At 43.8% G+C, this 13,337-nt stretch overlaps 2 protein-coding genes across 3 annotated transcripts in view; both read left to right on the plus strand.

Annotated features, from left to right (window-relative positions):
- acads (acyl-CoA dehydrogenase short chain) overlaps nucleotides 1-13,337 on the plus strand; it is a 358,028-nt gene that overhangs the window by 54,163 nt on the left and 290,528 nt on the right. The window lies entirely within an intron of this gene.
- Nucleotides 5,030-13,337, plus strand: part of mctp1b (multiple C2 domains, transmembrane 1b) — a gene marked incomplete at its 5' end in the record, with an annotated part of 37,614 nt that continues 29,306 nt past the window's right edge. For both annotated transcript variants that reach the window (XM_083930238.1, XM_083930239.1), the window contains one exon: nucleotides 5,030-5,539. In XM_083930238.1, the coding sequence (XP_083786364.1) occupies nucleotides 5,030-5,539 (510 nt within the window). The remainder of the gene's footprint in view (nucleotides 5,540-13,337) is intronic.

Consider the following 13,337-nt stretch of genomic DNA (forward strand, 5'->3'; position numbering starts at 1 on the left):
GTTTCCAGATCTTTCCGTAGACCTCTGAGTTTTTGTGCGTCTTGTCGACTGTTTTTGAATCTTTTAATCGACCAAATCTGCAGTAAACACTCCACCTCCGCATCACACCAACGTGAACCTTTCACCGCCATTGTTTGAAATGTCCGCGCATGGTCCCTCCTTCTTTTTTCTACGTCCCAACAGGCGCACAGGAAATGACCTCAGAACCGCCGTAGGCCTCGTGCTCGTACACGTGCGCACGCTCGTGCTCGTACACGTGCAAACGTGCTTTACTAAAGCCCACCTCTCCCAAACGGGCCGTGGACGGCAAGCGTGCCGCTCCTAGACGTGGTACGGTTGCACTCACACTGGTCAAAGGAACCAGACTTTAGCCGTGAGACGTGCTGGGGCACGGTACGGAGGCACAGTGGGAGTGCGCTGTGTCCCGTCATCTGATGCAGTCGCTCCTATTAAAATACACCAATACATTCAGATATGACGCCCACGACACAGCTGAACTCTTCTCTCACAGTAAGATGAGCGCAGAGACGCGGGTGGAGAGCCCCATCCCGCTCCTGCCGCTGTCGGCTCCGGACGTGGAGACGGAGCAACTCATCAGGAGGAAAGACGACGAAGTGAGTGAATAATGCAGCGCAGCAGGTGTTTCACAAGCACGTGTGGTGTGAAGTAAGGCGACCCATATATGTGTCATTATGTAAGCCCCCTCTCTCTCTCTCTCTCTCTCTCTCTCTCTCTCTCTCTCTCTCTGCTGGTCGTCGTGCAGCTGAGGAGGATGCAGCAGATGCTTCAGAAGATGCAGCAGCAGATGCACGAGCAGGACCTGTGACCTTCTTACACCTTTTCTTAAAACCCCCCACACTTCAGCAGAGGAGATGAAGAACGCTTTAGTTGATTAGAGTCAGTGTTTCACCGTCGAGCCGCCACTGCATGAGAAACAGATCAGTTTCACGTTGTTATGAGATGTTTTGACAGTTTTCACATTGTTGAGACAAACTTCTCTTGTTCTGACAATGATGCATGAATTACTGAACAACAAACACAAAAGGATGATGACAAAGAGATGATGAATGATTAAAATTAGACAGACAGAGACATAAAAATTACCGTAGGGATGCAAAATCACCACGCAGAGATGCTGAATGACTGAAAATAGACACAAATTAGCAAATAGAAACCAAAAAATGACCACAAAGACATGCAATATTATTCAAAATGACCACAAAAAGAATCAAAACGAGGACATTAAAACATATAAAGTCTAAAAATAGATGCAAAACCAACACAAAAAGATACAAAATTACTAGAATTTGAATCAAAACCACCACAAAAAGATGCAAAATGACTAAAAATAGATGCAAAACCACCACAAAAAGATGCAAAATGACTAAAAATAGATGCAAAACCACCACAAAAAGATGCAAAATGATTAAAAATTGATGCAAAACCACCACAAAAAGATGCAAAATGATTAAAAATTGATGCAAAACCACCACAAAAAGATGCAAAATGATTAAAAATTGATGCAAAACCACCACAAAAAGATGCAAAATGACTAAAACTACATTGATTAACTTGAAAATCGATTATTAAAACTATAAACTTCTCACTTTATGACGTGATCCTGATCTGTTTTATGTATTTCTGGCGGTGGCAGCAGGAACAGTAGATGAAAAGCATGCTGGGAGATGTAGTTTGACCCCACCTCATTAATAAACTCTGCTCTTTCTGAATGCAGTCATCAGCCAAGTGAGCGTAGTTAGACAGGAGAGGTAGATCGCACCTTTAGTTCACAGCAGAGTTCACAGAAGACGCACTAATGAGGAGAATGCAGCCTCAGCTCAGTGTGTGCGTGCTCACGCGCACGCTCCCTCTGACTGAGAGGAGGGGAAGTGTCTGTACTCACGCATGACGACCCGCACATGAAACCTTTAACCACGAACGCACTGAAACACAGCAGAGCAACAATCATGAGGAAAGGAGGAACACACACACACACACACACACACACACACACACACACACACACACAGTGGTCACACATCCATGTATTTAGTGTGTGTCTATGTCGCTCACTTTACCACAGCTCATGCTACAGACGTGTCCTGCTCAGTGTTCACTTACATACTTAATCCCAACAGTTTACGTAATAACAGTCATAATAACTGTTACAGAGTGATTTGCAGTAAAACGAGGACGAGGAGCAGGAAGTAAAAACTGAAATAAAAATCTTTGTTTTCATCTAAAAATGTCTGTTTCTTTGTGTCAGTGAGTTCATATTTGCATTTATTGACTTTTAACATTGTTTATTGTTTGTTTAAATAACATGAATAAAGATGTTTGAACAGATTTTGTCTGAAATTCACACACAAATACACTTCAGTCGAAGGCCTGACCACTGAATCAGCAGCTTGTGTCCTCTAGGAGCATAAACGTGTGCTAAAGTGTCCTCTAGGAGCCTAAACGTGTGTTAAATTGTCCTCTAGGAGCATAAACGTGTGCTAAAGTGTCCTCTAGGAGCATAAACGTGTGCTAAAGTGTCCTCTAGGAGCCTAAACGTGTGTTAAATTGTCCTCTAGGAGCATAAACGTGTGCTAAAGTGTCCTCTAGGAGCATAAACGTGTGTTAAAGTGTCCTCTAGGAGCATAAACGTGTGCTAAAGTGTCCTCTAGGAGCCAAAACGTGTGCTAAAGTGTCCTCTAGGAGCCTAAACGTGTGCTAAAGTGTCCTCTAGGAGCATAAACGTGTGTTAAAGTGTCCTCTAGGAGCATAAACGTGTGCTAAAGTGTCCTCTAGGAGCATAGACGTGTGTTAAATTGTCCTCTAGGAGCATAAACGTGTGCTAAAGTGTAGGAGCATAAACGTGTGCTAAAGTGTCCTCTAGGAGCATAAACGTGTGCTAATGTGTCCTCTAGGAGCATAAACGTGTGTTAAAGTGTCCTCTAGGAACATAAACATGTGCTAAAGTGTCCTCTAGGAGCATAAATGTGTGCTAAAGTGTCCTCTAGGAGCATAAATGTGTGTTAAAGTGTCCTCTAGGAGCATAAACGTGTGTTAAAGTGTCCTCTAGGAGCCTAAACGTGTGCTAAAGTGTCCTCTAGGAGCATAAACGTGTGTTAAAGTGTCCTCTAGGAGCCAAAACGTGTGCTAAAGTGTCCTCTAGGAGCATAAACGTGTGTTAAAGTGTCCTCTAGGAGCATAAACGTGTGTTAAAGTGTCCTCTAGGAACATAAACATGTGCTAAAGTGTCCTCTAGGAGCCAAAACGTGTGCTAAAGTGTCCTCTAGGAGCATAAACGTGTGTTAAAGTGTCCTCTAGGAGCATAAACGTGTGTTAAAGTGTCCTCTAGGAACATAAACATGTGCTAAAGTGTCCTCTAGGAGCATAAATGTGTGCTAAAGTGTCCTCTAGGAGCATAAATGTGTGTTAAAGTGTCCTCTAGGAGCATAAACGTGTGTTAAAGTGTCCTCTAGGAGCCTAAACGTGTGCTAAAGTGTCCTCTAGGAGCATAAACGTGTGTTAAAGTGTCCTCTAGGAGCCTAAACGTGTGCTAAAGTGTCCTCTAGGAGCATAAACGTGTGTTAAAGTGTCCTCTAGGAGCCTAAACGTGTGCTAAAGTGTCCTCTAGGAGCATAAACGTGTGCTAAAGTGTCCTCTAGGAGCATAAACGTGTGTTAAAGTGTCCTCTAGGAGCATAGACGTGTGCTAAAGTGTCCTCTAGGAGCCTAAACGTGTGCTAAAGTCTCCTCTAGGAGCATAAACGTGTGCTAAAGTGTCCTCTAGGAGCATAAACGTGTGTTAAAGTGTCCTCTAGGAGCATAAACGTGTGCTAAAGTGTCCTCTTTTTCGCCCCTGCCCTTCAAAAAGTCTGTGTACGCCCCTGTATATTAATATATATACTAGCAGAATGAGATGTAAATAATGTAATAAGTTTAAAAAGAAGTGAATGGAATCGAATTTAATTTGGCAAATTTCAGACGTGTTAGTAATAATTTTATTTAAATTAAAGTGCTACATAAATGCCATCATTTTATCACAAATGAACAATATCACCAAACAGGACGGAGCACATTAACACTTTATAAACAGACCTTAAAAACGTTGGATACAAAGTCAAATCCTGACTAAATATAACGTATTAAACTGGAAAACATGTTGATTTTTTTTAGCCTTTCATTTTTTAACCTTTAATTTATGAACATCATAAAAATAAAGAGTTAAATTCAGAGTCAAAACATTCAAATTCATATTTTTAATGCAGAAATATTCAGTGCTAGAAATTCAACAGCTTTTTAAACATTCAAATCTGATCACACAGATTTATTTACATATTTTTTAAGTGTGATATGATCCAAAATTACCTTAAAATGTAGTTTTTCTTTTAAAATAATTAATTATTTAATTTAATAATTTAAAAATGAATCATGTTTTGGTCTCTAAAGCTCTGATTTGTTGTAATTCAAACCAAAAAAAAAGCAGAAACATTAAAAAACTAAAAATATTCTAAAATTTGGATTTTGAGCGGACGCCATTTTGGATCAAGTGTGATAAGATCCAAAATACCTTAAAATGTAGTTTTTGTTTAAAAATAGTGAATTATTTAACTTAATAATTTAATAATTAATCATATTTTGGTCTCTAAAGTTTTGATTTGTTGTAATTCAAACCAAAAAAAGCAAAAACATTAAAAAACTAAAAAAAATCCAGAATTTATGGATTTTGAGCGGACGCCATTTTGGATCGCGGGGGCGGGGCCGCGGAGGTCTCTGCGGGCCCCCGGAGCAGGTGAAGGCGGGACCACTGCTGCGTCCCCCGGCCTCCTGGTGGACGTTCCCCCGGTGAGAAGGAGGGGGCGGGAAAAAGGGGGCTGGACGACCGGGATTAGCTCGTGTGTGTGTCGGTGTTTTCGTGTGTTTCCCCCGGTGTCATGCAGCGGAACCGGGTCGACACCGGTTGCGGTACGTTCCTCGGAGCACCGGGGGACCGTCCATCGGTGTGAGCGACCGTTGGAGCCACGAGCAAGAGGCGGGAAATGGAGAGGGGCGACGGGGAGGAGGGTGAGCGCTGCCCGGCCCAGCAAAACACGATGTGGAGGCAGTTTCAAGCCAAAGCGAAGCCGCTGCTGCTCAGCCCGAAGCTGGGCTCCAGAGACCCCGAGGACAAGAAGGAGCGGGGCGGGTGGATGTTCAGGAAGATGAAGCGGAAGGAGACCGTCGCTCTGGACCGGGTGATGTCCTCCTCTCAGCCCGACCTGCTCTTCTCCGCTCAGGGGGAGGAGGCGGCGAAGCTCCGCGGCGCAGCGGCCGGGAGCGGCTCCGGGAGCGGCCGGGGAGAGAAGCTGTCATCCTCGCCCTACAAGTCCGCCAGCCCGAACAAGCCCACGGTGGCTCACCTGGTGCAGTCCCACCACAAGAGCTCCTCTCTGGGGTCTGCGTGCTTGGAGAGGCTGGCCGAGCCTCCGGGCGGCAGCGGCGAAGCGGTAGCCGCAGCGGCCGCCGCGTCTGCCGCAGGAACCCAGCTGGAGAGCAGGGAGGAACCCCCGGTGAGCTCCTGCATGTCAGATACGGTGCTTTAATATTAGAGATATCTGCACTCACCTGTCTTCATTTATATTTTGATTATTCATATAAAGGTAAGTTTGGGTGCAGAGTGACAGCAGGAACAGGGACACTACATGCACATTTAATTAAAAGTGAAAATGCATCAACATTACTGTTTATGCAATGTTTTATAATCACTAAACATGCAGCTAGATGCAAAACCAGCACAAAAAGATACAAAATGACTAAAAATAGATGCAAACCACCACAAAAAGATGCAAAATGTCTACAAATAGATGCAAAACCACCACAAAAGATGCAAAATGACTAAAAATAGATGCAAAACCACCACAAAAAGATGCAAAATGACTAAAAATAGATGCAAAACACCACAAAAAGATGCAAAATGACTAAAAATAGATGCAAAACCACCACAAAAAGATGCAAAATGACTAAAAATAGATGCAAAACCACCACAAAAAGATGCAAAATGACTAAAAATAGATGAATTAAAGAGAGTTGATTAATAAAGAACCCACATGTGACGGCAGAGGACGCATTAAACCATGAGCAGATTCGTCGGAGTGCTGTGTGTGTGTGTTGCCCTGCAGACACAGAGAAAGTAAAGTAAATAAAATAAACCAGCTAAACGATGCAAACTGTGTTTAATCAGACGTTAAAGGTTCTGCACACCTGTGAGGACGGAAAGTGAACTTTAAACTCTGTAGAAAGATGGAAACAACGAGGCCAGTAACATCGTGTCCCCGTTCTCTCTGCTAACTCTAAAAATAGACCCGTTAAAGATGTATTCAACATCACGTTTGATTCCTGACTGTTGCTGATCGGCTGCAGTGCCTCGGTGCCGTGTGCAGAGGAAACGGAGGAGCTTGTTTACGTCTGGAAACAATTAAAAGTGATTGTTGCTGATGAGTGTGCAGCAGAACCAGAGCTGCAGGATCTGAAAGTCCCACTCAGACGTGTGTGAAAGTAAAAACTACTCTGCTGAGATCGTGTTTAATGGGATTTTCCCACAGAACGTAAAAACAACTCAGGGCCCGGCGTCATCGGAGCCTGAAAACTGTACCTTTTGGAACTGGGTATAAACCATACACACACGTATATATACCAGATATCTGTCCCTTTTCCCTGATGCTCTGAATAAGGAGCTAAACTTCTCTCTAGGCTCTGTTTCTAAATCCAGTTCTAAGAAGCTGTGAAGAGTCTCTCAGGGCGCCCTCCCACTGTGCCTCCGTGCCGTGCCCCGTGCTTTAGGGTCCTTGTCCCCCCCTCCAGGCCCGTTTGTCCTCACACTACCTGGGCCTCGGAGAATGCTTCTTGCTGCCTATACGTCATCACGCCGTAACACGTCACACGCATTGATGACGTCATGGCGATGCGTGGCTTTGTTTCCAGATCTTTCCGTAGACCTCTGAGTTTTTGTGCGTCTTGTCGACTGTTTTTGAATCTTTTCATCGACCAAATCTGCAGTAAACACTCCACCTCCGCATCACACCAACGTGAACCTTTCACCGCCATTGTTTGAAATGTCCGCGCATGGTCCCTCCTTCTTTTTTCTACGTCCCAACAGGCGCACAGGAAATGACCTCAGAACCGCCGTAGGCCTCGTGCTCGTACACGTGCGCACGCTCGTGCTCGTACACGTGCAAACGTGCTTTACTAAAGCCCACCTCTCCCAAACGGTACGTGGACGGCAAGCGTGCCGCTCCTAGACGCAGTACGGTTGCACTCACACTGGTCAAACGCACTAGGCTCTACCCGAAAAACCTGTTTTGGCGCGGTGTGGAAGGACAGTGTGATTGTGCCCTAAATGTTGCATTGCTAGCTTCTCGCTCCTCCAGCCTCTCGCTTCCCCGCGGGCAAACGTCCGATCGATCGGTTGAAGAATCAGTACGATTTCAGTCGACGCAGATTTTCTTCGGCCGATTTTTCTTTGCCCAATTAAATCAGTGTAAAATAAACGTCATGGCACCACTTTTCTGTGAAAACATTTAGGACGGGAGGGGCTGCAAAGTGATTTCCTGGAGGGAGAACAGAGTTGGGAGGTGGATGCAGAGATAGGAAATGGCCGTCACGTCGAGGGGAAAGTGTTGTGAGAGAAGGATCAGCTTAATAAATGCAGATGCCCTCTGTGGAGCCCTCGTGTGCAGAACAGACGCTGCATCTCATGTTGTTGTCTCTGCAGGTTGGTGGAGACATGAGGTAGAATCACTCCGGGTCTGGAGCCGTTGTTGTTTCCCTCGGTCCCATTATGAGCTCTGTGACTCATGCACCCCCCTCCCTCTGCACCGGGACTGAACACACACACACACACACACACACACACACACACACACACACACACACACACACTTTATTGATAGGGATGCTCTGTGATCAGTCACATATTGAGTTTCCTGACTAAGGGAAAACAGTGCGTGTGTCTTTCTTTGTGTGTTTTAGTCTTTGAGCTCATGTTATATTCATCATTATTGAGACAAGACCGTTAAGTTAAGACGACTAAAGGAGACGGTTAAGTTTAGACACTAAAGGAGACGGTTAAGTTTAGTCTCTAAAGGTGACGGTTAAGTTTAGACGACTAAAGGAGACGGTTAAGTTTAGTCTCTAAAGGAGACGGTTAAGTTTAGTCTAAAGGTGACGGTTAAGTTTAGTCTCTAAAGGAGACGGTTAAGTTTAGACACTAAAGGAGACGGTTAAGTTTAGTCACTAAAGGAGACGGTTAAGTTTAGTCTCTAAAGGAGACGGTTAAGTTTAGTCTCTAAAGGAGACGGTTAAGTTTAGTCTTTAAAGGAGACGGTTAAGTTAAGACGACTAAAGGAGACGGTTAAGTTTAGACACTAAAGGAGACGGTTAAGTTTAGACACTAAAGGAGACGGTTAAGTTTAGTCTCTAAAGGTGACGGTTAAGTTTAGACGACTAAAGGAGACGGTTAAGTTTAGTCTCTAAAGGAGACGGTTAAGTTTAGTCTAAAGGTGACGGTTAAGTTTAGTCTCTAAAGGAGACGGTTAAGTTTAGACACTAAAGGAGACGGTTAAGTTTAGTCACTAAAGGAGACGGTTAAGTTTAGTCTCTAAAGGAGACGGTTAAGTTTAGTCTCTAAAGGAGACGGTTAAGTTTAGTCTTTAAAGGAGACGGTTAAGTTTAGTCACTAAAGGAGACGGTTAAGTTTAGTCACTAAAGGAGACGGTTAAGTTTAGACACTAAAGGAGACGGTTAAGTTTAGTCTCTAAAGGAGACGGTTAAGTTTAGTCACTAAAGGAGACGGTTAAGTTTAGTCTCTAAAGGAGACGGTTAAGTTTAGTCTCTAAAGGAGACGGTTAAGTTTAGACACTAAAGGAGACGGTTAAATTTAGTCTCTAAAGGAGACGGTTAAGTTTAGACACTAAAGGAGACGGTTAAGTTTAGTCACTAAAGGAGACGGTTAAGTTTAGTCACTAAAGGAGACGGTTAAGTTTAGTCTCTAAAGGAGACGGTTAAGTTTAGTCACTAAAGGAGACGGTTAAGTTTAGTCACTAAAGGAGACGGTTAAGTTTAGTCTCTAAAGGAGACGGTTAAGTTTAGTCTCTAAAGGAGACGGTTAAGTTTATTCTCTAAAGGAGACGGTTAAGTTTAGTCTCTAAAGGAGACGGTTAAGTTTAGTCTCTAAAGGTGACGGTTAAGTTTAGTCTAAAGGTGACGGTTAAGTTTAGTCACTAAAGGAGACGGTTAAGTTTAGACTCTAAAGGAGACGGTTAGGTTTAGTCTCTAAAGGAGACGGTTAAGTTTAGTCTCTAAAGGTGACGGTTAAGTTTAGTCTCTAAAGGAGACGGTTAAGTTTAGACACTAAAGGAGACGGTTAAGTTTAGTCTCTAAAGGTGACGGTTAAGTTTAGTCTCTAAAGGTGAGGGTTAAGTTTAGTCTCTAAAGGAGACGGTTAAGTTTAGACTCTAAAGGAGACGGTTAAGTTTAGTCTTTAAAGGTGACGGTTAAGTTTAGTCTCTAAAGGAGACGGTTAAGTTTAGACTCTAAAGGAGACGGTTAAGTTTAGTCTTTAAAGGTGACGGGTAAGTTTAGTCTCTAAAGGAGACGGTTAAGTTTAGTCTCTAAAGGAGACGGTTAAGTTTAGACTCTAAAGGAGACGGTTAAGTTTAGTCACTAAAGGAGACGGGTAAGTTTAGTCTTTAAAGGTGACGGTTAAGTTTAGTCTCTAAAGGAGACGGGTAAGTTTAGTCACTAAAGGAGACGGTTAAGTTTAGTCTCTAAAGGAGACGGTTAAGTTTAGTCTCTAAAGGTGACGGTTAAGTTTAGTCACTAAAGGTGACGGTTAAGTGACAGTTAAATTTAAGTTAAGTTTCTCTCAGTTCTTCCAGGACTTGATCCCCGGTCCTCCAGGTCAGAGTCCTGTGGTTTTGGACCCGTCCTCCTCCCTATGTGGATTTTAGCGCGTTTATGACACGTCACGTGATTTCTGTCTTTGCCCCGTACGTAATCTCTGCAGTAATGAATACGTAGATTTCAGATGAGTTACAGTGCGTGACTTGTCCATGACCATGTGGTTATTTCACGCTGCATCGTGATAAAGGTCATTATCGGCCCAGCCCGACTTTAAGGTCAGACCTTAACCGCGCCTGTGACCTGAGTAGACGTGTCCGCGTCCGCTCACCTGACCCGTCGCTCCAGCCCGTCACTCAGGCTTACCCCACTGGAGAAGGATTACAGTCGAGCCAATCAGCAGGGTTCCTCCTCTTCATCCCTCCTCCTCCTCCTCCTCACCTCCTTCTTTCATTCTGCTGTAACACCGACTGCCCTGCAGACCGTTTCCTTTGGAGCAGTTCGTTGTTTCCATCATGGACTCACCTCGGAGCTATCTTCAAGTTCTGGTCGCTCTGTTTTAGAACAAACCCCCGCTCCCTTCCGTCTCCGTCCACCTCACCGTGTTTGCGTTCATCTCCCCCTGCGACCTCCTCGACCCTGGATCTCCTCATAAGCGAGACGCCGCTGGCAGAGTCCCGTCTAGCGATCCGAGGGTTCCTCCGCTGCGGCTCCTGGGATGACTCCTTCTCCCTCGCCTCCACATGTGGACGGCTGCTGTCGGTGAGCATCATCGCGCCCTGTTTGATCCCTGTCTGGACGATGTGCACGCCGCTCTGGAGATGTGTCGTGTGATATTTATGAGGTTAAATCTGACTTCTTGCTCTTAAAGTTCAACTTTTGTAGTGAAAGTAACCAAAGTAACCAGGTGGAGTTTGCATTAAGATAATTTACCTTTAAGTATTTGCTCCGTTATCCTTCTCCACTACAATTCAGAGATAAATATTGTACTTTTTACTGCACATTTACCTGATAACTTTGCAGATTCAGATTAATAATACAAAACATAACCAAATATAATCTGATGTATAATCATAGCTTATAAGATAATGATAGGGCAGGGCAAGATTAATTATTTGGCACATTTCAGCAACAAGATCATTCAAAGTGCTTCATCATAAATTAAAAGGACATTTAAAGCAATTAAAATGGTCATAAAAGAGAATAAATATCGTGTAAGAAAGGTATCAAAGACACAAATAAAAGCTACAGAATACAGTGTAATAAGACATCAAACAGAAAAGGTCTTCAGTCTTAAAAGAAGGGAAATTCACAAGCTCGCAGTATAAGGTGCGTTTCCATTGGGGTCAAATACCAGGAATGAGGCGGGTCTATCTCGCCCAAACGCTCCTAATGTGCACGTGAGTCTCTCGTGCGGCCGGTTTGTTGCCCCTGTGGGAGAGCAGGGCTGTGTTTCTCCCCTGACAGAAGCCCGGTCGCTGATTGGATGTAACTCTCAGGGGACGTATCATTTGGTAGAACAGACGCCACAACAACACGGTGAAGTAGAGGAGGTGAAGAAGAACATGAGCGCAGAAAATGATCTGTGCTGACGTCTGTTCTGCCAAGCGATGGAATCACATCACCAAACAATTCCTTTGGTATTTGCGTGCATTCACGTTCGATGGCTGCTCTCAATTCAGCCACAGTTGCAGGTCTCAAAGTGTAGACCAGTGGTTCTCAAACTTTGTACATGACGTTCCACCTCAGTATTTAGGAGATGGTACGCTAGAAACAGAAGATTGTACCCTAGAAACAGGAGGTGGTACCCTAGAAACAGGAGATTGTACCCTTTAAAAACAGGAGATTGTACCCTAGAAACAGGAGATGGTACCCTAGAAACAAGAGATGGTACCCTAGAAACAGGAGATGGTACCCTAGAAACAGGAGATGGTACCCTAGAAACAGGAGATGGTACCCTAGAAACCAGGAGATGGTACCCTAGAAACAGGAGATGGTACCCTAGAAACCAGGAGATGGTACCCTAGAAACAGAAGATGGTACCCCTAAAAAAACAGGAGATGTATATACACCCTGTATATACCTCTGAGTCCTCATCCTTTATAGCTTCCGTGCTCCGAACCGTAGCTTGGAGCGAGCCAGTCTCATCCTCATAACTCGGCTTGTCGCAGAAGTTTGCGCCCAGTGGTCGGGGTTAACAGAGCCGAGGAACTAAACAGCGAGGTGGTGGTTGCAGCGATGAACTCGGGCTTTATTACTTCACAGTGGGACAGATTTACGGGCATAAAAGGCACTTTGTTTTGCTAGCGCTCGGCTGGAGTGTGGACTCCATCACGTTCACACCGTAGACTCATACTGATTACCACACTACACTTTAGTTTACACTACCCAGAACACACCTGTCCCACTACACCACTAGATTGCATTATTATTATGTATTATTTAGTGTTTAATAAATAATTGTTCAATGAAGTACAGAGTCTGTAGTCTACATGGCACAGACAAGAGCACCCCCCCCCCCCTCCAAAATGTCCCTGTGAGATGATGCGCAGTAGAAAAGAAAATCATAAAATGGAAATACTCTAGGAAGTAAGCGCTGAAGGATATGTTTCTGTAAAACTCTAATGGAGTGAGCCTGTCGGGAGCTTCCTCATTTACAGCATCGATCACTGCGGTCTGTATTGGCAACAGTATTGACGTTAATGGTCCCTTGAGGTTTAACCATCATAGAGGACTCTGCTGTTGACATGAAGATGATGCATGTAAGTCCCACGTGTCCATCTTCTTTAGTGGTTTTATTGACTTTATTTCCAGCCTTCCTCGCCGGCGTCTCTAATCTTCACTCGTCTTTGTGCTTCCTCACAGACGGCGTGCTGGATCAAGTTACCGGTCATGAGATGATAAACACAGTGAGGCTGTGAGACAAGATTAGCAGATTCATTCATGAGTCCACCAAAAAAAAAAAATCATTGTTTTGTTTCAAAGTGTAATTCTTCAAACCTTTCTTTCTTTGTCATATATGATGGTAACTGAAATATTTTAGGTTTTGAACTGTTGGTTGGAGAAAACAAGTCATTAGAAGACGTCCCTTTGGGCTCTGGTATGATTAATATGATTAGTTCCATCTATGAAATAAAGAAAGCTGACGTAAGCTGTTATTCAGTTGCATTATGGGAAATGTAGACTTGATCTATAATGGAGAATAGACATTTTTACCCTAAAAACAGGAGATTGTACTCTTAAAAACAGGAGATTGTACTCTTAAAAACAGGAGACGGTACCCTAAAAAAACAGGAGACAGTAACCTAAAAAACAGGTGGTGGTACCCTTAAAAATAGGAGATTGCACCCTAGAAACAGAAGATTGTACCCTAGAAACAGTAGATTGTACCCTAGAAACAGGAGATGGTGCCCTAACAAACAGAAGAGTGTACCCTAAAAAAACAGGAGATGGGCACCCTTAAAACCAGGA

The sequence above is a fragment of the Echiichthys vipera genome (assembly GCF_963691815.1).
Source record: "Echiichthys vipera genome assembly, chromosome: 16".
Classification (NCBI taxonomy): Eukaryota; Metazoa; Chordata; class Actinopteri; order Perciformes; family Trachinidae; genus Echiichthys; species Echiichthys vipera.